Source organism: Mauremys reevesii, linkage group 10, assembly GCF_016161935.1.
Source record: "Mauremys reevesii isolate NIE-2019 linkage group 10, ASM1616193v1, whole genome shotgun sequence".
Taxonomy (NCBI): domain Eukaryota; kingdom Metazoa; phylum Chordata; order Testudines; family Geoemydidae; genus Mauremys; species Mauremys reevesii.
The window spans coordinates 79,278,391-79,302,709 of record NC_052632.1 but is presented as its reverse complement, the minus strand read 5'-3'; the positions used below and the strand labels follow the sequence as shown (position 1 = coordinate 79,302,709).

At 45.2% G+C, this 24,319-nt stretch overlaps 1 protein-coding gene across 2 annotated transcripts in view; it reads left to right on the top strand.

Moving 5' to 3' along the window:
- The window catches only part of CACNA1H (calcium voltage-gated channel subunit alpha1 H), a 581,666-nt gene that overhangs the window by 371,121 nt on the left and 186,226 nt on the right, over window positions 1-24,319 (top strand). For both annotated transcript variants that reach the window (XM_039490763.1, XM_039490762.1), the window contains exons 6-7: window positions 15,137-15,248; window positions 17,935-18,068. In XM_039490763.1, the coding sequence (XP_039346697.1) occupies window positions 15,137-15,248; window positions 17,935-18,068 (246 nt within the window). The remainder of the gene's footprint in view (window positions 1-15,136; window positions 15,249-17,934; window positions 18,069-24,319) is intronic.

The following is a 24,319-nucleotide window of genomic DNA, read 5'->3' as shown; positions in this document are numbered from 1 at the left end:
CCCATCTGTCCTAATCCTCCCTAAACCAAAGCAAATGGCATGTGTGGGGCTGTTCTGAGATGGAGCAGCAGTGGCATGCACACACAGCTGTGCACATCTGGCATGCAGCTCTTTGATTCTCTGTTTACTAGCTGGCCAGGGGCAGCCAGATTCTTAGATGGCTCACAAAGAGAGAGAGAGAAATCCAATGGCACTAGTCCTGCCTCACAAGAACCTCCATGTCTGAGGCAGAGCTGCTCCTCTCAGTTTGTCTCTCTTCTTTCCCCACTGTCCCCTACTCTGATCCAGATTCTGAGCTTCTCACGTCCTCTCTGAAATAGGTTAGGGGCAGTTGCACATAGGCACAGAAAATGCACAAGTGACATCTGCCACAAATTAGCTCTTGGGCTGTCAGAACTGGAACCTGATCTAATTTACACTGGCTTCAATCTGGAGTGACTCCATTGCAGTCAGTGAAGTTGTGCGATTTTGGTGGCTTCAGAGTCTGCCAAGGCGCTAAAGTTAAAGGTCCATTTCTCCCCTCTTCCCTACTCCATGTCTTATATTTCTAATTAAGGCCTTGATCCTGGTAGAACCACATGGGTGCAGGGAATCTGTCAATCTTATTCTTATAATGGGAGCTGGGCACCTGACTCGCTTACACCTCTTTGAAAATCCAGCCTTAGGCCTAGTCTACACTTGGGGGAAGGGAGGGGGGGAATCGATCTAAGTTATGCAACTTCAGCTACGTGAATAACTTAGATCGACTCACCGCGGTGTCTTCACCGCAGTGAGTCGACTGCTGCTGCTGCCCCGTTGACTCTGCCTGCACCTCTCGTGGCACTGGAGTACAGGAGTCGACGGGAGAGCGCTCGGGGATCGATGTATCGCATCTAGACTAGACGCGATAAATCGACCCCCGCTGGATCGATCGCTGCCCGCCGATCCGGTGGGTAGTGTAGACATACCCTTAGTCAAATAAGGATAATATATTTTTTTAAAAGCCCATCCCTTTTGTGTCGTGTATTAGTAATATCATAGACTCTAAAAGCTGAAAGTTCTGCTCACTGCTTCTTCTGTAAACACCATGTAATTATAACTTGGCTTTTATTCTTTGTTCTTATATTCCTTAAAGACTTATGCACAATGTGTCACAGTACAGTAAAGCTACAATAGGATTAAGTTTTGCCAATGCCAAGCATTTAAAAACCATGAGTCAGTCCTCCCCAAAAACTAGGAGATTGGCTTAAAAATCATAAATTTAGGGTCTTTTTCTTTGCCTTCTGGTTTATTAGCCTATAGGTCACATTAAGGTCACATTTTCAAGCTTTTCCCCGTGACCTGAGGAGGGCTAGAAACTTACTCTTTTCTTTTAATGAAAGCAGAGATTCTCATCCGTTGATGGGGCATTACAAAACAAACCCAATATCATGAGACTTGCAATGATACCACAAGAGTTGGCAACACTCTACACAATTCTAGCACTTTTAATGTGTTTATTTCAAAAAATCTTTGTCAAATTACAGATATGGGTAATACTGATTATTCCCATAAGTATTATTCCCATATTAGAAATGGGAAGCCTGACGTGACATGGGAACAGGACTTACCCGAGGTTACAGCATCAGAGTCTACCTATAAGCCATTTTTTCTGACACACAGTCCTGTGTTCTTCACACCTAGCTCTGTCTGGAGTTCCATAATGTTCCCCCCCCCATGGAGTCTGAACGGTGAACAGTGCAATGACAGACAGCCAAAAGCAGGGATTACAGGGACAACAGTCAGAGTTTAAATACAAAAAGGAGGTTTGGCAGGGTAGTTACAAAAAGCCACCATCCAAACATAAATACAAATATTTTCGTGGATTTTAAATGTAGGGTGGATTTCAACATTTAGATAGATGGATAGACATTAAACCTGTATCTGCAGCCTTGGAACCCCAAACATCATGACACTAATCTAATGCATGAGACACTGGGACAGTGAAACTAGCTGGAAACAGGAAGTGAAACTGATCCATCTAGTTTTGCTGGCCAAAGATGAATGAAACATGGAATTGGGCCACATCCGTGTAGAAAATTGCCTTTGAATTTTGCAGTTCTTTCTGAGCTGAGAATCAAATGTTTGTTAGTGTCAGAGATAGGGAACGCCTTGTTTTTTGTCAGTTTTTAAATACTAATAATACCCAGCTCTTATCTAGCACTTTTCACGAGTAGATCTCAAAGCGCTTTACAAAGCAGATCAGTATCATTATCCCCATGTTGCAGATGGAGAAACAGAGGCACAGAGAGCTAAAGTAACTTGCCCAAGGTCACCCAGCAGGCCAGTGGCAGAGCCATGAATAGAACTCACGTTTCCTGAGTCCTAATCAACTAGACAACACTGCCTATGTGATTTTGTTTTTTCTTTTGTTTTGTTTTGATTGCATCCCCTTCAGTGTCACAATGTAAAACAATACCGACCATCTCAGAAAACAAGCTGGGGCCTTGTCTACATGGGAAAGTTGCACCAGTTTAACTTAAATCAGTTTAGCTAAACTGGTGCAAATCCTAGTGTGGACACTTATTTCGATTTAAGAGCAGCTTCTTTCTGGTTAGCCTATATGTTCCCAAGCAACTTAAGCTAAACTGAAATAAATGTGTCCACACATGACTTTGCACCTATTTGACTATATTGCTTTAAATTCACACCTTAGGTTACAACAGTGTAACTTTCTCACATAGACAAGTCAAGGCCTCGTTAACCACAGCACCAGAAGGACTAGATATAACAGGCCCCAGCTGGGCAGACTCTTCCGTGAATTGGTTTGGTGGGGGAGGACTGGAAACCTCACACACAGCAGCTGCACAGCTTTTTTTATTATTATTTTTTATTTCAGTCAAATCAAGGATCAATAAGTCTATGAATTAGATGAAAAATAAGACTCCTCTTCTGGAAACACTTGTGGCATTAAGAAAAATGCATATAAAATCTCTGCTGTACACCATAAAATGTAAAGTGTTGGTGACAATCCATTTTGCTCCAGCTCCAATTAGGTCAATTTCAAAGACTAAAATGTTCTCTGCTGGTTGTTAGCCTGATCTCGTAATTAATCAATAATGTCCCTTACACAAGAAATGAGAGACTTGTTGACAAGTAAGCCTGTCAGAACTCTTTCCATTTGAATAAGACAATGGCTGCTATCACAACCACCATGTGCCAAGACACACTCTGCCGGCATTCAAGACAAATACACACTGGGGCCAGGCGGTTTCTTATTTTGGGTTGTAGTAAGCCTCTCTGAGCATTTTCCAGAAACACAATGAATCCCCCTAAAATTAATTGTTAGACCATGCTGAACTGAAATCCAACCCAATTTATTTTCTTTTGGCTACTTTAACTTAAAATAAGCCAATATTTCCAGAAGTAAAGCTGCCTTGTGTTAGTTGGAAAGTTGAGATTAAATGGACCTATATTATTAGTGTATATTATTAGGCTGGAAAATCAACTCATTACAAATGTGTTTGCCAAGGAATGCTGCTACATGGTCAGCAGATCACGTGGGCACCAAAAGCGTTGATGGTCTGATAAGTTCACCAATGATGGACATAGATGGAACATCCAGCAAGATCATCTCAAGGACCTAACTAGATTGATCTGGGTGGTGCTTGTTCTGCAATGAGGCTACATCCTTTTGGGATTTGCCATGATGTTGGCGATTAGTGCAAATGAGTCCTTAGTATCAAGTCAGATCCTTGCCAGATAAGTTGACAAGGCTGAGGCCAGAGTGGAAAGATGATCTTGGTCATTGTACAGCAGTTCTTGGCAACTGCTGTTCTTGATCTTCAGAACCAAGAGTCTTTCTTTGAGGTAATTCTGATTTTAATTAAGAAATGTTAAAACCTTTGTTTCAGTGACTGAGCATGTCAGTTTAGCAACTGCCCTACCAGCCTGTGCACTGACACAATTTCCTGGAAGTAGCTGGTTTTAAAGCCTATTGCTTCTAAGCTCTGGACCAAATCCGGAAGTGGAAGTTACATTTCAGCAAGTGAGTTTAAGTTGGTGAATTTTACACACTGAGGTAGGAATGTTGGGCTGTTGCAAAATGTATAAAACTGTCTAGGTGAAATCAGACCCTTCATAATTTAACTTACAACCTCATATCCCCGCTATCCTTTGGCATGTAAGTTTCATTAACTTAGACTCTCTTATTTAGATTCAGGTGCCCTTACCAACATATAAAGTACATATTACCTCTGAATTTGGCATTGAGTGTGGAAACTGAAGTCTTGCTGTGGAGATGCATTCATGCATTAATGATAATTAGCACTCTGTAGCGCTTTCTCATCTGCAAAGTGCTGGAGATCAGGCTAATTGAATACTTGCTACCTGTTCTTGGAACATGATGGTTCTTGGAAGCCCGTCAGGTGGAAACATCTCAATCAAGCCAGAACAAAGCTCTCGGTAGTACACGGTAGAGAACAATCTTGCCTGGGATGGACGAGGTGACCCAGTGGATCTTTTCCAACACCAGTCTCTCTGAGTCTAACAGCCTTGTGTTTGCAAGTTTAGGTGGGAATTGGAGATTGGCCTAGTTCTGGTTCAGATGCCATTATCCTGGATTTGCTGTGCAGACAAAAAAATTAAGCAAATTTCTTATAATTATCATTCCTCCTAGTGACAGATGACAGCAGATCTCCCTATTGTGTCTCTTTATTTTTAAATCTCTGCTTAATCACTGACTCGGCTGCTTTGAAACTGGGTGGCGCTTCATAGGCAATAGTTTCTATGGTAACTAAAATGTACTGGCTTTTGCGTGATGATACTGTTAATGGGTCAGCAGCCATTACAGGTGGGTTGTGATGACATTAGCAAACTGAAGGGGGACCTGAAGAATTCTAATCAAGCAAGAAGTGTCTGCACATGGGAGCAAATTGAGACCTGGCAAATCCAGCCATAGCATCAGCTCTGGTGAGGCTCTGCTGTGCAGAGGGAGCTGGATTTGGGACGGTGATGAAGCTGTGATAAAACAGGAGTGCTGGTAAGAGACTGAACTCCCTTTCCTGGTGCCAGTCTCCTGACATGGTTAAAAGTTACTACCCCTGTTACATCTTCCCTCCCATCATTGCCAGCTCTCATGGATTTTAACATTAGTTTAGTGATATTTGTTGTTTTTTCTTTTTGCCTGAGCTCCTGGAGTCATGTGAATACATGTGACTCTTGTGCTTATGTTGTTTTTTTAAATTCTATCTCCAACCCTTACGGGTGCAGACTGAAGTTTGAAATGTGGCCTCTAATTGCTCAGAAGAAAGCCAGCAAAAAGAATTTTTACAATTTTTTTTTAAATCTCATGATGGCTAAGCCTCCCTTGTGATTCTGAAGGCCTGCTCTATGATATTTGAACCTGTGGGGTAGGCAATACTGAAAACACAGTATCATCCAAACATGCCAACTGCAGCCTAATACATCCAGTGAATAACACGCACAATGGAGATGTGTGAGATGGAGGGCATGGCAGGCGGTATGAACCCCTTGACACATGACTGCATTACCCTGCCTCTTGCTGAAAAGTTACTATCTCCTATCACACAGCCATTTCTTATTCTGAGAACTGTCCCTTCTGCCGTATCTTGTTTAGCCATTGAAGTGGATCCATCACTAGGAAGCTGTCTTTGCGGCTTCTTTATTCTTTTATAGCCAGTGACTTTTTGTCTTGTGTGCTGTTCCACTGTCTGCATGGTACTCCGCTTTCTGTAATCCACTGGGAATGTAGTTTCCTCTCCTCTTTGTTTTAAAAATGGTAGTTTTATTACTTTTATTCTCATTAGCGCAGTCTCACTTTCTTAATTAACACTGTGTTGGTGGATGTCACTGTGCTACTTAATGTATGGTTTTAATAGTAAATAATCACAGAAAATAATAAGGGATGCTAGTAGCAATCACATCTCGTAGTGTTTCTTCTGTTTCCATTGATCCATTGTGTGTTACTGCTGTCGTGCACTGGCACTGTCTGCAGCATTCTGGATGTCTTCAAGACACAGAGAGTCAGTGAATTATGTCCTCCAGTAGCACAGTCCCTCGGGGGTAGTTATCGTGTATGACAATAGCACGGATAGCATAGGTTTCACCTGGGTACATTGTCAGCCACTTTCTATTTGGACTCTGATAACCTGTCCCATGTGCAGTGAATCAAGAAGCTTGTTATAGTAGATGTGGAAAGACAAAAATCTTAGTGCTACCAAGTCTCTGATCTGGTAGTCCCAGGCTCCCATTGTGGCGTATGTTGCAATATTCCGGTAATGCTACGTATGAATTACTTGTACCCAGTAGGGCTTTTTTTTAATCAATTCCTTTGCTATTTGCACTGACCCTATTGGTTGGTGCATTTGACTGTGCACAGTAAGGGATTGATGAGGTGCTTTAACTGATACACCAGAAAGAATTGCTGAAATGAGCCTTTTATGTGTTGTGCACTGTTATTAAGTCATCTGGAATCTCACAGTAAGCAAACTGTTATTTACAATGTGTTATTACGGTGCCACTCAATGTGTTGTGCAACAGCTTGGGTTTAAAAGAGTAGTTTAAAAGATGTAATCTTTCTAATTTATTTTAAATAAATCTGTAACAACCTAAATTCCAGAATGTTCAGAAATCACACTTGGTTTTAATGATTCTTTTGCATTGTACTCGGCCTTCCACTCATGGAGAACTTTTCTTGGATGGCAGCATTCATGCCTGGCCAGAATAGACAATCTTGGGCTTTGCTTTTACTCACTTGGATACGATGGGTTATGCTTTAGTGTTTCCAGCTTGTGCTGTGACACGATGCTGGATTCCCACCATCTGCAGCAATGTCTGTCGACCCAGTACGGGCTCTTATGAGAGTTTCGGCACTGCTCCCGAAGCCTGACGCTACTTTGAGGACACTCAGCAGGCTATGGGTTAAACCTGATCCCAGAGCAGTTCATCTACCAGGAAGCAAACCAATTTTCATTCAGATTGGAACATGGCCCAGTGAAAACTACCCTCTCTTGGAGCAAGGGACACAGCGTTCTCTGTTTAGCTCATTGTCAAGAGAAATTGAGATTGAACTGAAATTGCCTCTGTCTGGAATTTCTGGGCACCACAGGGAAGGCAGATTAGTTCCGTTAGACCACAGCTCTCAGGGTAATCCCACTTTTGAATTATGGAACAAATCACTGTCATTAATCTGATGTGAAAATAAATAGGCCAGGCGCTTAATGCATTTGTACAAAACCCCAGCCGCAGAGAGAGAACTCTGTCTGGTGAGACAGGCCAACAGCAGCAAACCTCTCCGCACCAGGCTGCAGTTTAAGTTCAGAGTGCTTCTTCAAGAGGGTATCAGTCATTAGTCTTTTTAAGTTAGGAGTAAAGAGGGAGGAGGAAGGAATATGCTCACATGGAAATTTCATAGCACTGCAGATGGGGAAAATTCCTTGGTGGTCCTACATTGTATTCTCTACTGCTTTCCCAATCTGGGTTATGCATCCCAAGTGCTAAGACGCCCACCACTTCTCGTTCAGGTGTCCACAGCCTAAAAATCTCAACATTAGGAAACGTTTATTCATATTCAGACTACATTTTCCTTTTCCTAATTTCTTCCCATGCTCTACTGTTCTGCTCTTTGCTCCTCTTGGGAATTTCCAGTGATGCCTTTTGCTGGACACGGCTACAATTCTCTAATCTGCACGGCTCAAGCTTTCTGTGCCACCGCGCGGTAGGTGTTCCTTCCAAAAATCTTCTGGCTTACTGCAAAATACCGAGTTCAGCTTTGGCATGAGATAAATGAGGGCCAGTAATGCCTCCAACTTCCAGGACTCGCTTGAGCTTATTTAAACTCTATGGACAAAATTTCAAATGAAGAGGGGGGAAGGATAGCTCAATGGTTTGAGCATTGGCCTGCTACACTCAGGGTTGTGAGTTCAATCCTTGAGGGGGCCATTTAGGGATCTGAGGCAAAAATCTGTCTGAGGATTGGTCCTACTTTGAGTAGGGGGTTGGACTAGATAACCTCCTGAGGTCCCTTCCAACCCTGATATTCTATGATTCTATGAAAATGAGGCACCTAAATCCATATTTAAATGAAAGTGGCCATACTGAGTTTCCTCAGCAACCAGTGAAGTCAATGGGAACTTCTGGGTGCTCAGCTTATCTGAAAATCAAGCCACTGACTTAGGTTTCAAAATATTGATTTGGGTGAAATTCTGACCCATTGACATAAGTGGCAAACTCCCATTGATTTCAGTGGGGCCGTGGTTTCATCTTAGATGCCTAATTTTTAGATACCTATGTTCAGGCATTCAATGGCAATAAAAAAGTCCGGACTGAGATAAACGGCATTGGAAACCCATATGAATTTATTTGTCATGAGAGGAAGACCATTGATGTGCATGGGAGAGGAGCCTGAGAAGGATGAAAGCCCATGTTCATCAATAGAGCGTAGAGCATTCACTGTAGGAAACAATCCTGAGCTAGCCAGATATAGACAAAATGATCGACTGGATATTTTTCCACCTCTTAAACAGCATCTATTATTCTATTGTGGCCACAGAATCTATTACAGGGAAACGCTGGAAGCTGTTATGTTGCTGCTCCAGGAAGCTAGATGGAGTAAATTAAACCTTGGACAACCTTTGTGCTAGTTTGATAAGTTAGTGCAATCTATCTACCGTTTTTATACTGTGCTCATTACTGTCATGTGGGCCAATGTTCCCTATAATTTTTTTCCATCCATGTGCAGAATGAATTTTGCGATGTGCACCAATATGGAGGTCATGTGTGGCGGGGGTGGGGCCAAGGGGTTCGGAGTGTGGGAGGGGACTCAGGGCTGGGACAGAGGATTGGGGCGCAGGGGGTGGGCTACCGGTGAAATTTATGAGCAGACCTTCCTGCTTAAAACTAGGTGCTGAAAGTGGTTGTCCCTAGTGGTGGTGTTTGGTCATAAGGGCCAAGTTCCATGCTATGATACAATGTCCCATTGATATTTCCTCCTCAGCGAGGGAGGATATTGCTTGGCTGAGTATGAAGAGGGATTAGAGCTTTCAAAATAGGGGAGTGGTAATCTCCACAGGATTGCTTTGAAATCCAGCAGAAGACAACAGTTAGCTTTAAAATGGTCATGAGCGTCCGATTTGCTACCACATCACTCTTGACGCATTAGACCTCGGTACCTTTCTTTTCTGAAGGCACCGCCTTTCCGGGTCAGAGGGCAGTTCACAATCTGCGGGCCCATTTAGCTCTTGGCCTGTCTGTCGAGGCTGCCGACAATTGGGCAGCTGAGTGCCAGTTGTGGTGGTGGCTTTTATGGTGTGGTCACTTGTCTGCTGAGAGCTGGTGTGAGACTCACCAATGCACATCACAAAAGCCACCCAGCACGCCTCCTCGCATCCTCTCCTGAGCTCTCCAGAAAGCGACTCCAGATGGAGTGTGGGGTCCAATGCTTTGTTCAAGCGAGAGTGGGAAATTGCATAACGGGCAAGTCCACATCATAAAATCCACCCCAGCTGACACTAACCAGAACATTGAGACCGAGGATGAACAGGGCCACGGAGAGTGAATTTCCCCTTATTCCCCTAGATGGCCTCTCTAGGAAAGGGCTGAGGCACGTTGGCAGGGAGGAGCATGCACCACTGTTGCTTGTTCTGAATCTTCTCAGTGGGGAAACAAGAGGTGCTATCTCTACAGCCCCTTTCACCAGCAGTAAATCTACCCACTATTAATGTTTTTCAAGGAAAATACAATATAAAGAGTGAAACAAATGTGAATGCAGGCATCTGGGAGTAACCCAGGAGCTATGTTAACACCGAGTTCTACATGAAACCCATCAAGCTAAGCAAACGTTGCAAGCAGACTGCAGCAGTGGGTTGTTTTTTGTTTGGGTCTGACATGATCTGTTTTCTTTATGGAACAGGATTCTAACTCTGCTTCTAATTAGCTCAAAGATGAGGCTGAGGTGGAGCCAAACATGGCTAAAAAATGCGAACAATCAAAACTGAATGGCAGCTGGGGGGATAAAACCGAAATAAACTCAAGCTGGTATTTCAGCAACGGGCAAGCTCCTTGAGACTGTGGCCAGTAGCTGCAGTATGGGGCCCTTCATACCGCTCTGTAGGAGACATTGGCCTCTCCAGTCTCATTAATTGATTGGATTTTTGTTTATTGAAGCTCTTCCATTAAAAATCAAACACGTTCAACACAAAACATTAGTTGGGCGATTCTCCCAGGCGCAGATTGTTCCGATTCAACGCCCTCTCATGAAACCAAAGGCGTTGTACCCAGCCACTGATATCATCCTTCTGCCCCCAGCCATTCCTCTGTGAGCCTCCTGACTTTCTGAACTGCGTGATTCAAATCCCATTTAAATCAATAAAAAGGCTCAGGCAGGAACATGTCCAGGAAAAATATCTTAAATGTACCAGTAGGTGGCAGTGTTTCAGATTATTGCTTTGATTTTGCTTGTTTTCTCCCAGAGGGCCCTGTCTCTATGTTCTCCAGCTGTTGTCGGTGGGGCAGTCGGACAGTTCAGCCATGGGTTGGGCAGCGCTGCAAGGAGCGTGGAGCTACAGAAGAAGCCGGCAAACACACTGCCAACCCCAAGCATTCAAAAATCATGAGTCAGCCCTCTCCCAGTCAATTCAGGAGATCAGTTTACAAAGCAAGAGCTTTTAAAAATAATACAATTAGGGGGTTGGTTTTTTGTCTTCTGATTTCTGAGCCATTAGGATGCTCTGGGGGGACACACGTTTTCAAGCATCTCGCTGCAGCCATTAGGGCTACAAATGTAGTCATTGTTTTAAATGAAAGCTGACGCTCCAATATAATCACCTGACTCCAGGATCTGGGGCTTTAAGAAATACACCAAATGTCGTGTGCCTAAAACTGCAAAAGTTGGCCCCGGGGCAGAAAGAGACGGCATGGGGCTGTCTTCTTTTAAAGACACTGAGAACTTGTACTTAACAACATTAATGCTATTTAAACAGTACCTACCACTGATACAGTTGCAACCAAAGCCTGGTGTTGACTGTAGCCTGCAGTTCCCTGATATCCAGCACCCCACCTCCCAAATTGGAGGATGACCTTTGACCTCTGCAGCCATACCCCATCCTTGCATCATACTAACAGTAGTTAGGCCAGGCAGGCAGCGCACACAGACTTCGTGGGCAATGACTCGTACAAACAAGGTTCACATTCACTGAGCGATTTACCAGTTTGGCTTGCCTCTGTTCTCATTCCACCCTAGTGCCTTAACCTGTTGGCTGTCAAACCCTGGTCCAAGGACCAGTCTTGTATGGTGCTTTAGTCTTTTGTGACTGCTATTGCGGGCCACCATTCTCTCTTTCTGCTGAGGTTCCACACTGGACCTGAGGTGCCGACGCTGTACGTATCCATTCAGTGGTGCTGACCCTAACTCTCCATGTGTCCTAGCTAGCCCATGTTCTGTGGTTGCTGTAGGTGACCATAACTAACAGGCAGCTGGCAGTCATGGCCTGCCACAGCTGTGGTGAGTGGTGGTGGGTTTTCCGGATAATCTGGTACGTTTGTTCCAAAAGGTTGGAAACTCTAGCGCTGCCGTTGCCAGTTCTTCTGCTATGATTCTGTGACTTCGAAATCAGTGGAAACTGACAGTTTTGACTGCCTGGGAGGTGTGTCCTGGTGGGTGTAGCTGGAATATCGGGCTGTTAAAGATCTCCTCCAGACTGGCTCCATTAGGTTGCATTACAAATCACTACTGAGATCATGCCATTGAAACCAGTGATGTTTCGCCAGCAGAGATGTTAACCAATCATGTTTGTATTATGCTCTTAGACTGCTCTTGATCCTCTTGAGGTATGTCAACAGTGGCGGTGTAATTTTTAGCTAAAATATACCTACCTGCGTTAGCTCTGATTAAGCCAACACTCTAAAAATATCAGTGTAGGCTGGCTGTACGGGCAGCGAGATAGGCTTGCGGCAATGCCCCAAGTACAATCCCACCTGAATCCCTATGTACGCACTCAGAGATTAGCCTGCCCCACCACCTGTGCAGCTGCAACTACACTGTTTTTATTCTGTTCGTGTAAAGCCAACAGACCCCGGTTGTCGGCGGGCAGGATCAAACCTGGGACAGAGTTTAATGCATGAGCCTAGTGCATGAGCCTCTACTCTGCATGAGCTAAAAGCCAAGGTGCTCTTAGCTAAGACTGTAGAGCAGATTCATTTAAATCTCCCTCAGTCGGGTCTCAAAATCCCAGCCCGCATGCCATCTGGGGCCAGAGAATCTCCCCACTGCGGCCCACGGAAACTTTTAAAAAAGTTATTTCATCCGGCCCCCGTGGCTGCCAGCTGATGGGGGGAGGGGCCGGAGGGAAGCGGGCAGGAGAGATTCACATGCCCCACCCCCCGAAGCAGAGACCCATGCTGCCACGCTGCTGGTTCTGTCTGCTGCAGGCACCGCCCCTCACAGCTCCCATTGGCTGGGGGAGAAGGACAGAGATACCATCACTAGTCGCTGGGCAGAGTCAGCCATGGAGGCAGCATCATTAGTTGCCAGGCCAAGTAGCTAGGGCACCATGCAGCCAAGGGAGTGGGGTGACATTATTGGCCCGCTGGGAGGATTTGAGGACTGGCACTAGATGGGACAGAACACCCCCCCCCAGGAGATGTGTGAGTTACACTAGCTTGGTTACAGCTAGCGCAGGTACATCCACCCGAGCTAGAAACCTCACCTCCAGCTCCAGTGTATATTGACCCTGAGATGCTCAGATACCATATTGATGAGCACAGTGTGGAAACCTTGGGCCAGATCCTTGATGGTTGTCACTCAGTCAAAATCAATGGGCCTCTTGACAGTTGACACTGGCCGAGGACCTGGCCCCCAGGCCTCCTCTGAGCTTTGCAGAGCAGAGCAGAGCTCGCACTGATGTGATTTTAATGACAGTGCTCTCCACTACGGCTTCATTTCGCCCTCGCCCTGGCCTGGGAGGGCGTCTGTGGCGGGGCTTTATCACAAAAAGCTTTACAAGCACTTAGTGGAAACCAAGTTCTCCTTCCTTTCTGGTGCACGAGCTCTCTTTGTTTTGTGGCTTTTAGGGAGGCTGCTGGTCATTACGGCTGGAATGCTGCTGAGTTTGATTGAGCAATCCGGATGGTAGCGGGATTCCAGCTGCCTCCCGGGTGCATGGTTTCCATCCTGTCTGACACACGCACACACCGCCCAGCAACCCAGATTCCAGGCAAACCCAGGGAACGTTTTCAAAAAGCATCTTTGGGGACAATAACAACAAGACACAATCATGGGTGGTATAAATAAAGGATAAAATGTGGGGCCAGCAGGGCAAACTGACAGACCCATTTCTCAAGAGATGAGAAGCCCCGATAACTCAAGCTCTAGTTTTTGTTGGATGCTTTTCATGAACCTTAGTTGATCTTCAGATTATAAACACTGGATTTATTACCCAGGCAGCTCTTGCAAACACGGAGCAGTCAGGCAGCCTGGGAGAGGGGTTGAGTTAGGGATGTTGTATAATGAACAAACGACTTACTGTATAATAATGAATAGGACAAGACATGGGAGGGTATTTTTTCTGAAATTATTGATGCAAATAGGTTTCAGAGTAGCAGCCGTGTTCGTCTGTATCCGCAAAAAGAACAGGAGTCCTTGTGGCACCTTAGAGACGTAACAAATTCTTCTTTCTGTGTGTTCCATTCTATGCATCCGAAGAAGTGGGCTGTAGCCCATGAAAGCTTATGCTCAAATAAATTTGTTAGTCTCTAAGGTGCCACAAGTACTCTTGATGCAAATAGGACAGTTTTCTACAGGGTTGTCTGAGGTAGAAGTGGTGATGGTTTTTTTGCATGGGAATATAAAAGAATCCTCATCCTCTTCCTCCGCCACATTCTCTCTCGAGGTCACATTAATTTTCTAATACACAGTTCTTTCACACACACTTGTGAAACCCAAGATTTTTTCCCCAAAAAATCTCTCCTTTTTTTTTTTTAAATCATCCCAATAGTAGTAATGAAACCCTCTAAATCCAATTGCATTCTCATTTACATTGGTGGAAATCGGCAGTTACTACATTGGAGTTGCTCTGGATTTACATCCCTGGAACCTAGATCAGAATCTGGCCCTCTGGTGTGGTTGAACTATCAGTTAGAAGAAAATCAAGAGCCCTTTGCTTTCCTGACATTTGGAAGAAACTTGGTAGTTCCATGGTGCCACCTGTGCGTCCGAAATACAGCTCGGCAGGCCCAAATTACATATTCTCCCTCTGTTATCGCCCTGTGATTTATAGCCTAACTCCCAACCTGGCATCCCCTCTCCCTACTAGCATCTGCTGCTGACTTCACTTTGCTTTGGTCTTCGTTCACCTTGCCCGTGCTGTGGAGCTTGCATGGAAGTTCCCATCTCCCAGGGCCTCCGACATCGCCCTGATGAGGAGTTGTAGAAGTCCTTGGATTTGCAGCATTTGGTGATCGCTCTGAGAACTTCACATGGGCACAAAGGGAATGTGCCAGTTTAATTTTTAAAATTATTGAATGTAAATGCAACCGCTAGTCAAGTCTCAGGTGCATCCGAGGCACAGAAAAGGCCCACGACTCGGGAAAGTAATGAGGTAAGATGCGGTGTGGTTGGAGCAGGCAGGATTTCTGGGCTCTAATCCAGACTCTGTTACTGACTCACCACGTGACCTTGGCTAAGTCACTTGACTGTTCCTTCCTCAGTTTCCCCATCTTTGTAATGCAGAAATTATTACCACTAGCCTGTCTTGTGGAGGGGGGCTGAGGATTTGGGTGATTTATGTTGATAAAGAGCTTTGAGATGAAGGTTGCTATGGAGGGACAAAGAATTATTGTTGTGTCCTCGGCTGCTCTCACACCTGTATGAAAATTGATGACAAGGCGTGGAACTTCACCTGTGAAATCTACTAATTCGTCTCATTGCACTGTTCTGAAGCCCCTACTGTCCTTTCATCTCAGCAGAAGTCTCCTTTGCAGGGACCCTTTCCCCTCAGTTCCCAAAAACTCCAGCTGTCAGCGTATCTTTGGGGTGGTTTTTGTTGTTTGGATCGGGAGTGCTGGTTCTTTCATGTGTAAATGGTGCCATGTTTTTGCTGACACTTTCCATGTCTGTGCCCGTTGCTGAACAAATGCCTGCTCCTTAACTCTCTGCTCCCACCTGGTTCGAGCATGTCAGCATGCTGGTCATCTTGCTGAACTGCGTCACCTTGGGCATGTTCCAGCCCTGCGAGGACGTGGACTGCAAGTCGGAGCGATGCACCATCCTGGAGGTAGGAAAGGGAATCTGACGCACTTTCACAGCTGGGTGGTAAAACATTAGCCAGTGGAGGACAGTGAGCCTTGTAGGCTAGTGATTCATTCAGGAGCCGGCGCCCTGAGGTTCTGTTACCAGTCATGAGCCTAACGATCTGGCTAGCGTGTACTAAGAGCCCATGCCTGCTTTGTTCTGCAGCTACATCCAAACGAGCTGCAGATTATTGTCCACTGAGGACAGTGTACAAGTCCTGGGCTCATAAACCCTTTTCCTGGAACCTTAATAGCCTCCCAGAGCTCCAGGGGGCAGCACGTGAGCCTGGCAATCACATAGCTGACATATGCCACAGGGCTGCCCATCTCTAAGCCCCTCGCCCTTTGCAGCACATCACAGCTCCGTCTGGTGTCAGAGCTGTGTTGTGACTATGCGCCTCCTTCACTAGCCTTCCAGGCTCCAAACAGACGTCTGTGGAGACGCTCAGCCTTTGCAAAGCATTACGTGAACCTAGGCTGGCACGTGTCTGTGTAATGTCCTGGACATGTAGCTTTAATACCCTGCAAACCCTTCTGCAGTAAGGAAATGCCATTAGGATCCCTAGTAAATCATCACATGCATCCACCTCTAAGGACTGATCAAGGATCATATGCAAATGTCAACAACCAGGGATTCTCTCATCCCAGACCCTTCCAGGCTAAAGTTATGAGATGTTAGGTGCAGAACTGAACCAACCAGAGCAATAGAGAAACCACCAGAGACTGGTTACAGAATAAATTGTAGACCCGAGCTGAGAAAATACTGCAAATGGTTATCCACCGTAGGAATTGCTACACTGGATTAGGGTAGGATCTGGTCCCAGCTGCTTCAGAGAAAGGTGCAAAAAATTGTGGTAGGCAACCATGGAATACCCTGCTCATGGGGAAAGCAGCTTCCTAGACCCCATCAGATGGCAGCTGGCCTGAAGCATAGGATTTCCATTCCTCCCAACCATGTTCCTGCCTTTTGTTGTATGCAGTTGGTCACACAAATGGATCTTGGCTTGGTGGATGTCTGTCATTCTTATAAATACCCGAATCCGCATGCAAACAGAGGGATTCCATTCTTGTTGAATGAGCAAGAGACATTGTTATTGATTATTCACTATTTGTTCTCTTCAGAGAATCTCATCAAATCAGTTAGCAGAAACCATATTATGGGTACGTCTACACGGCCCACGTTAGCAAGCCTCCCCACTCCAGTTGACAGACTCAGGTTGGGGGGACTTATGCTAGTGTTCTAGGAATAGCTGTGTCGACAGCACTTCGGAATTGTGGTTCGGGCTGGAGCTAGGGCTCTGAAGCCCATCCTCCTTCCTAGGCTTCAGAATCCGTGTCACTACGTCTACACAGCTATTTTTAGTGTGGTAGCATGAGCCCTGGGAGCCTGAGTCTGTTGATCCAAGCTGGGAGTCTCACTGCTCCGGGCTGTGTAGATCATAACCTTTGTGACTTAAATGAATCTAAGTGAACAATTCACGAGGAGCCCATACAATGACCATCGTTTGCATTGAGTGTTGAATGATTACAACATGTCAGCTATATTTGTAAAAATCTGAGCATGTTGTGAACAGTTAGCAGGCGGAAAAAGAGCGAAACATGCAAAGAACAATCAACCAACTTTCACCCCTGCCCCACTCCAGCTTGCAGGGAGAATGGAAGCCAAAACATGACGTCGGAAGCATTGAGCTCCCTTGCAGAGACAGCTCAGATGCCAATCATCAAATGAACTGAAACTACTGGAACAAATTCAGGATAGTTTGTAAAGGAGAAGTGTTGGTAGGTAAGCAGACAGCTAGACCAGACAGATCTCTCTCACCTGCACAGGTGCACACCCAATAGGTGTATGCAAAGGAAGCCAGTTTGCAGCTGCCTGTTTTCTGTTACGTTTGGCAATAAACCATTCAGGCCTCAAAATGAACATACAAGAGACGCAATGTAGGAGGCTCTGCTGAGTGTTATGATCACAAAGAAAAGGGGTTGAAGGGGTAGATCTGTCCACGTTCATGTGTGTGGATCAAGAAGCTGCTGTAACTTTCCCGAGGACGTTTTTTTCAAAACAGAAAAGCTTTTTCCGTGTGACTAATAACGATCAATACATCCCACTGCAGAATCATCATTTATGGGGCAACATATATTTAGCAATGAGTCCATTTCATAATATTTCAGTTCCTTTCCTGCAGCACATGTGGTCTGCCTGATCGATATTTCCTTCAGCCTGTGCATGATTCAAAGCCTGGACACCCCAACTGCACAGCACGTGTATCTAGGAGTTTCTCAATGGCAACTTGCCAGGACCCTGAGGGTCGCGTGGCATTTGCATATCGATTTGCATATGCTTTAAATGCAAAAGTAAATGCACAACAAGCATAACACGTTTGTGTGCTTGTATCTTTGTCAGTAGATGAATAGAAATTGCTTATTGTTCCTCAGCAATAAAAACCCAACAGTTGCGTTTCAGTCAGTGTTATCATCACCCAGCAGGCAATCCAGGATGTGTTTTGGGTTTTATAGCTGACACTTCAGTACTCCATGAGCCATGGTTTGATCACCTCAGTTGTAGATACACAATATCCATACAGTAGAAATATACATATGCCTGGTTGGTTTTTTATCTCTGCTATACAGAACCACAGTAGAACTCACTGCAGTCATCTTTTTATGACCTAGGCATTTGACCATTTCATTTTCGCCTTCTTCGCTGTGGAGATGGTCCTCAAGATGGTAGCTCTGGGGATCTTTGGGCAGAAGTGTTACCTAGGAGACACATGGAATCGCCTGGACTTCTTCATCGTAATGGCCGGGTGAGTAGCCAAAGCTCATAAATTAACCATGTGCACTGGAGGCGTAAACAAATCCACCAGTCGCCCTGGCAGCTTCGGGGTATTTCTTCAGGAAGCTGCCAAGTGCGAGCCAAAGAAAAGTCATGTAAAACCCGATCTCGGAGGCAATAAAACGCTCTTGCGTTCAGCTGTAATTGATTTTGCAAAAGCATCTGCAAAATATGAAACGGGGAAACTGCTGTTCATCAGCCCAGCCTGAACCTGAGGGTTGGGAGGGAGGGAAGGGGTTAGAGAAGGTGTTCTGCAGCAGTACATCCCCCTGAGCTGGCTGCGTTCTATGCTGTGTCCGCACAGCAACTAGACACCCGCGGCTGGCCTGTGCAAGCCAACGCCGGCTCGTGGAGCTGGGGCTGCAGGACTCTTCCACTGCTGGGTAGACTTCCGGGCTCAGACTGGAGCCTGAGCTCTGGGACCCTTGCACCTCACAGGATCCTTGAGTCCAAGCTCCAGCCCGAGCCCAGAAGTCTACATAGAAATGAAACAGCTCTGCAGCCCAAGCCCAAGCCATCTGGCACAGGTCAGCCGTGGGTTTTTCTTTCCTGTGTAGACATACCATGACGTTCTCTAGCCCTTGAAAGTTTGGGGTACGAAGGGATGGGGGCTAAACGATCATTTAAACCACTTGATTTTGTCCTGCCACAAACTCTACGTCATGTATCTGTCGGTGGATGTCGAAGCTTCTTCACCAGCAGGCATGCTCCCTACGGCATAGGGGAGGTCTGAACAGCAGTGGAGGGTTGCAGGGGAAGTGCCAACCTGAATGCTGGCAACCCGGGTGCTTCAGTACCAAAGACATGTGCCTAAACCCCAGCAACCATTGATGTGAACCTGTGTACCAAAATAAGAGCTGTCATGTCAAGCCCCTTATATAGCGATCCTTGCCGGCTTGATTTCAGTCAAATCAAATCCATTCAGATCTAGGCACTGTAGTAACCAGCATGTTCCCAAAGCTCGCAGTTAAGGCTCAAGGACAGATGACCGGGTCCCTTCTGTGTCTCCTGCAGTGCGCGTTGCTGCAGCATTGCAACCTGTGCTGGTGCTTGAGCACCTGAAAGGGACACTGATTAGGAAACAACTGAAGGCAAAGGTGAAACTGACTGACTTTCTCCTTGCCCAAGCTCAGAGACATGCAAAAGAGCAAAAACAGGGGAAAAACAAATCTGTTCCTTAAGAGTTCCGTCCATGCTAATAATCTAAAATGTTAGTAACACAGATACAGGATTTAATTTAACGTACGAGATTTTCAACTTGACACTGTCCCTACCTGGAAAGCGACCATGCTGCTGTAACCCACTGGCCTAAGTGGGTGCTGTTAGGGAGAACAAAGACAGCCGGTTTCAGCTGAGCAAGAAGCATCTGGCTCAGGAAGGTTAAAGCATCAGCGGGGCTAGCCGTGGGGGGAAGGGCAGGGAGCTGGCTGTCTGGCACACTTTCTGATCCTCATAAATTATAAACACATGGTAATTTCTGCTTTAAATTTATGTTTGTTGACATTTGAACACACCTCGCCCAACAGCTGCTTATTCTCCTGAGACAAGTTTATAGAGATGGTTATTTTACACTCCCAAACACCCTGGGAAGAGCTGATTCCTTTAAACTTCAGGTTCCCAGTGAGCTGTGGAGAAGTATTGAGCAGGTTAAAAAATGTCCTACAAATAAACTAAATAGGTCCTAAGACTGGACAGTACCTACTCAAAGCAATTTTACCTGCTTGGTGTACAATTAGGAATGGAAAATGTTTGGCTATTGCGTGTAACCTTACCTTTGAATATCCTGGGTTTATAGTACTTGGTTTGGGAGTAATTACAACATCCCTGCAATGTGTTTTACCTTAAAAGTAGTGATGCTCAACCTTAACTCCATCTTAATGTAGTTTTTTGTCCGGGAATACAATTAGGAATGGACTTACTGGTATGAATAAAACATAAAACGGTCTGAGCTGAGCCTCTTTTGAACCAGCCTTTGGCTACAGTTTAAGAAAAATCTAGTTAACTTTTTTTTAGCCCCAGCATGTATTTTTTGTTAGGATATAGTCAGGAACCAGGTGTGCAAGCATAGTTCTATGTAAGATCATCAATCCAGGAGCCATTAGGTCTGGAATCTGCTGCCACTGTGTGACTTCAGGTAAATCACGTTAGAATACAAATGATAACACCCACTCATCTTATCCTGGGAGCAGTGGAGGTTCTGCATTCCATTAATATTTGGGAGGTTCTCAGATGTTGTCACGATGAGCATCAGAGCAATGTGTATTACAATGCGACACACACACACACACACACACACACACACACACCCTCCCTCTACTGCTGCTTAACAATCAGACTTCCCTTGGCCACAGTATTTGTATCTCAGGAAGCTGGAAAGATAGGAACGCTTGCAAGTAAGTCTGTTGGAGGTAGTTTTCCAGTCCCATTTTATAAACCTAAAAGGCTGGTGAAGGAGAGAGGGGAAAATCAACCCACTATTAACACAAGAAAACCTTCTGGTGAGATGCTGTTAATGCTGAGGACTGACACAGAGAATGATCCATTTGCAAGCCAGTCTCAAGGGCCTCTCGAGCATTTGGAAGGAGCATGCCTGTGGGAATTCTAACTTTGTCACCCCCAGGGGGGCCTTGAACTTGGGGTCCAAACATGAACCATTTCTCCTCTTAATTTGCCTTGTCAGTTTCTGCTTGGCTAACAAGCCCTTGCATCCCTGTCCTGTTCCCCAACCCTGCCTGGGTTTTCACCTTCAGATCTAAAGAAAGGAGAGCCTTGGAGGGTGACATGAATCACAAAGTACTTTGGAAACTTATTTCTGATCTTCCTGGGCAACAAGCAGCAGTTTTACCGGGCAGCGTGTGACATAATAAGTGGGTTGTTTTTCTTGGCAAGCGGACCTGGAAGCGATGGAGCCTATTAAGGGGCCCTTCTGATAAGCAGGGAAGTGAGTGACAAATAGGCAATGCCCGCCATTCTATTTGCCCTATTCCATTTCCTTAAGCGAGCTGATTTACACTAATAGCACAGTTATCGAGGAAAGCCGACAGTAAGCGGGAAAAGTACAAAATAAACAGATCTTCTGCTGACAGCAACAGATTGCATCTGGAGGCCGCTCCGGCAGTGAATACTCTCTGTCTCTGCTTGCCTAAGAAAAGTACCATGGGAAGTTTCAGCCCGGAGAAAGCTGGCTCCGTTTCCTCTGAGGGCATGTCTATACGGCAATCAGGAGGCGTGACGGCGGCAGATGTAGGCATTCCCAGCCTAGATTTGAACAAAATAGCTCACTACAAATAGTGGTGAAGCCATGGCAGTGTGGGCTAGCTGCCCAAATGTATAGTCAGGCTCTCAGGCAGCTAGCTTCACATATCTGCAGCTTCACTCCTGTTTTTAGTGAGGAAGCTCAATCGTACCTCCCGACTGCAATGCAGACATACCCTGAATCTGACCATGAGCCTGGGTGAAAAACATTGTCCAACATCCCCTCATGACCGCTCATTGGAGCGGCCCCTGTATCGTGAGAGATGCGTTCGATGCCATTAATCTAATCGCCCTCCAGACCAAAAGAGCACTTGCCTTTCTTGGGAGAGCAGATAGGAAAGAGCGGTGACTTCTGTTCTCTGGTATATTGAGGCCATGACAATAGTCCAGTCTGTATGAACGAATGATGCTGCTGCAGGACAGGACACATGTGACATGCATGTGAGGCCGTGCCTGTTTCTTCCTGGTTGCTCAGGGTCTTTGCATGCCTATGGTCTTCCATGACTTTATACCCCACAGGCTGGGTGTGCCATCCTCCTCTATTATGCATCAGTGCATAATGGTTTGTATTTCCAACACATCCCATCTAAAGCATCATTAAAGGCTACACAGAGAAAGAGACTCTAGAGCCAGATTTTCTCCCCGGATCCCTTAATGGTCCCCTCAGGGATTGAGCTCACAACCCTGGGTTTAGCAGGCCAATGCTCAAACCACTGAGCTATCCCTCCCAAGAGATTAAGCCAAGCCTCCTGCAGGCAAAAGAGACAAACTGAATAAAAGCTAGGTCGGGATCTGAGGATTAGTACCCACCCAGACAGTGCAGGAACTCTCAGTGGAGCACTTCCCAACTGCTTTTACGTTCTGTTAGTGGTTTTAAAACTGGTGTCCAATTACAGTAGAATCCACTTACTCAGCCATCTGATAAATTGCAAGTGTGCCTTATTAGGACGTCAGCCAGGGAACAGGTTCCGGAATCAGTGGTATTCATTTCAGTGACTTTAAACAGAGGTTTGTCTGTTCCTGAAAGGTCTGTTTGAAGTGCACACCTGGTGCTGGCTACAGGCCTAGTTACTGTAACTAGCAGGTGCAAACTAGTGTTTGTTATCAATTTCCCACTGTGTGGTCCTTGCTTCTGCTAAGTGCCACATCCCTGATATTCTGTGATCTGGCTGCTTAATGCATGCAGGTTAGTTTTCAGAACTGCTTTAGTGCAGTGCTAAATTTTAAAGCTATCCCTCTAATTTAAATTTAATTCCTAGAGGCAAACTTTAAGGTAAATTTGGGTTGTAAAGGTTTATTAAATGCTTCAGGAAAAACAGTTATTAAAAACAACAGCAAAAAATGCTAAATTAAAGCGAAAGGGCCAATTTCCTACCTGCTGTAATATTAGTTAAGTAATGGAGGTATACCAGGAATAACTCCAGCCAAAGGTGTGGAAAAATCAAATATCTGAAATTCTTGAAGTTCCAAATTAAACTTCCCAAATAGCCTTAACTCTGTCCTTTGCTGTATCACCAATCACTTGGAACAGATTTATACACAGACTTACCTCTGTCAGACAGACGTACAGATTTACTCCCACTGGCAGAATGTAAAAAGTATGTTGAGTCCTTGGCAGAACTTTCAGATATTCAAAATTACTGGTGCAAATCAGGCCAAGTGTTACATTGCACACTTCTCAATTGTCAAAGGTGCCAGTATGTTTGGAGAAGAAATGAATAAGCAACACTTTCAGTGTGTGTAGACCAAGCCGATTTTGTGTTCGCTTTGCACGAAAGTGTGAGTGTACGTGGACACACGTCCGTGTTCTTTATGAGAATGTTTATGTGAGTTAAACTCAGTTATTCAAATGATTGTGGAAAGTGAACAGATGGGGGCATAAGCCAAAGTGAATGCATGTTAAATCTGAGCAAGCACTCTAAGGGCTAGTCTACACTTACCAGCCGGGTCGATGCGGTGAGTTCGACTTCTCGGAGTTCGAACTATCGCGTCTAATGTGGACGCGATAGTTTGAACTCCGGAAGCGCCGCGGTCGACTCCGGTACTCCACCACTGCAAACGGCGGTGGCGGAGTCGACCTTGGAGCCGCGGACTTCGATTCCGCGGCGTCTGGACGGGTGAGTAGTTCGAACTAGGGTACTTCGAATTCAGCTACGCTATTCACGTAGCTGAATTTGCATACCCTAGTTCGACCCCGTTTCTTAGTGTGGACCAGCCCTAAGGAATGGGTGCAAATCTGTCATCTAGTTCTCCTATGCAATCATGATCACAGCTTCGTAATAACCCTCTGCACAATGCCTTCCTGTGATTCTATGTAATGGGGATCACCATAATGTTGCCACACTTGTCTTTCCATCTGGATGTTCCAGAGAAGAGGATTCCACTATATTGTAGCTTATCAGACTGTTGTTGCAAAACATGACCTTGTCCTCCCACATTCGTGCTAGCATAAAAATACCAATTAGAATCCTTGGGTTAATTTGCTGAAAGATGTGTTGTCATCATAAAGTGGAGATATTTAAAAAATAGAAATCTCATATCTGTTACCATATTGTTCCTTTAGAGTATTGAAAGTACCAAATTTTTAAAATCTCAGGCCAGGTCCTTGGCTAGTATAAATCAGCATAGCTCAATGGAACGACAGTGATTTACATCAGCTGAGAATCTGGCTTCATCTTTGATGCATTTCACTCGACCTGGAAACCGAAATCAGTGTGCGGTTAAAACTAGGCTAAAATATGATTTCTAAAGCCTTGATGCTGCCAACCTTATTCTCGTGAGTAATCCACTGACATCAGTGGGACCACTTGCATGACTACTCTCAAACAAGCAATTTAGCTATTGTTTCTAGTTGGTTTCGGTTTCACTTTCACTCCCTGGTTCTGTCATGGGCAATCTCAGTGCCTATGTCCTTAACACGACTGTGGAATGTTTATAATAAAAATGATTTCTACTGAAATTTTAAAA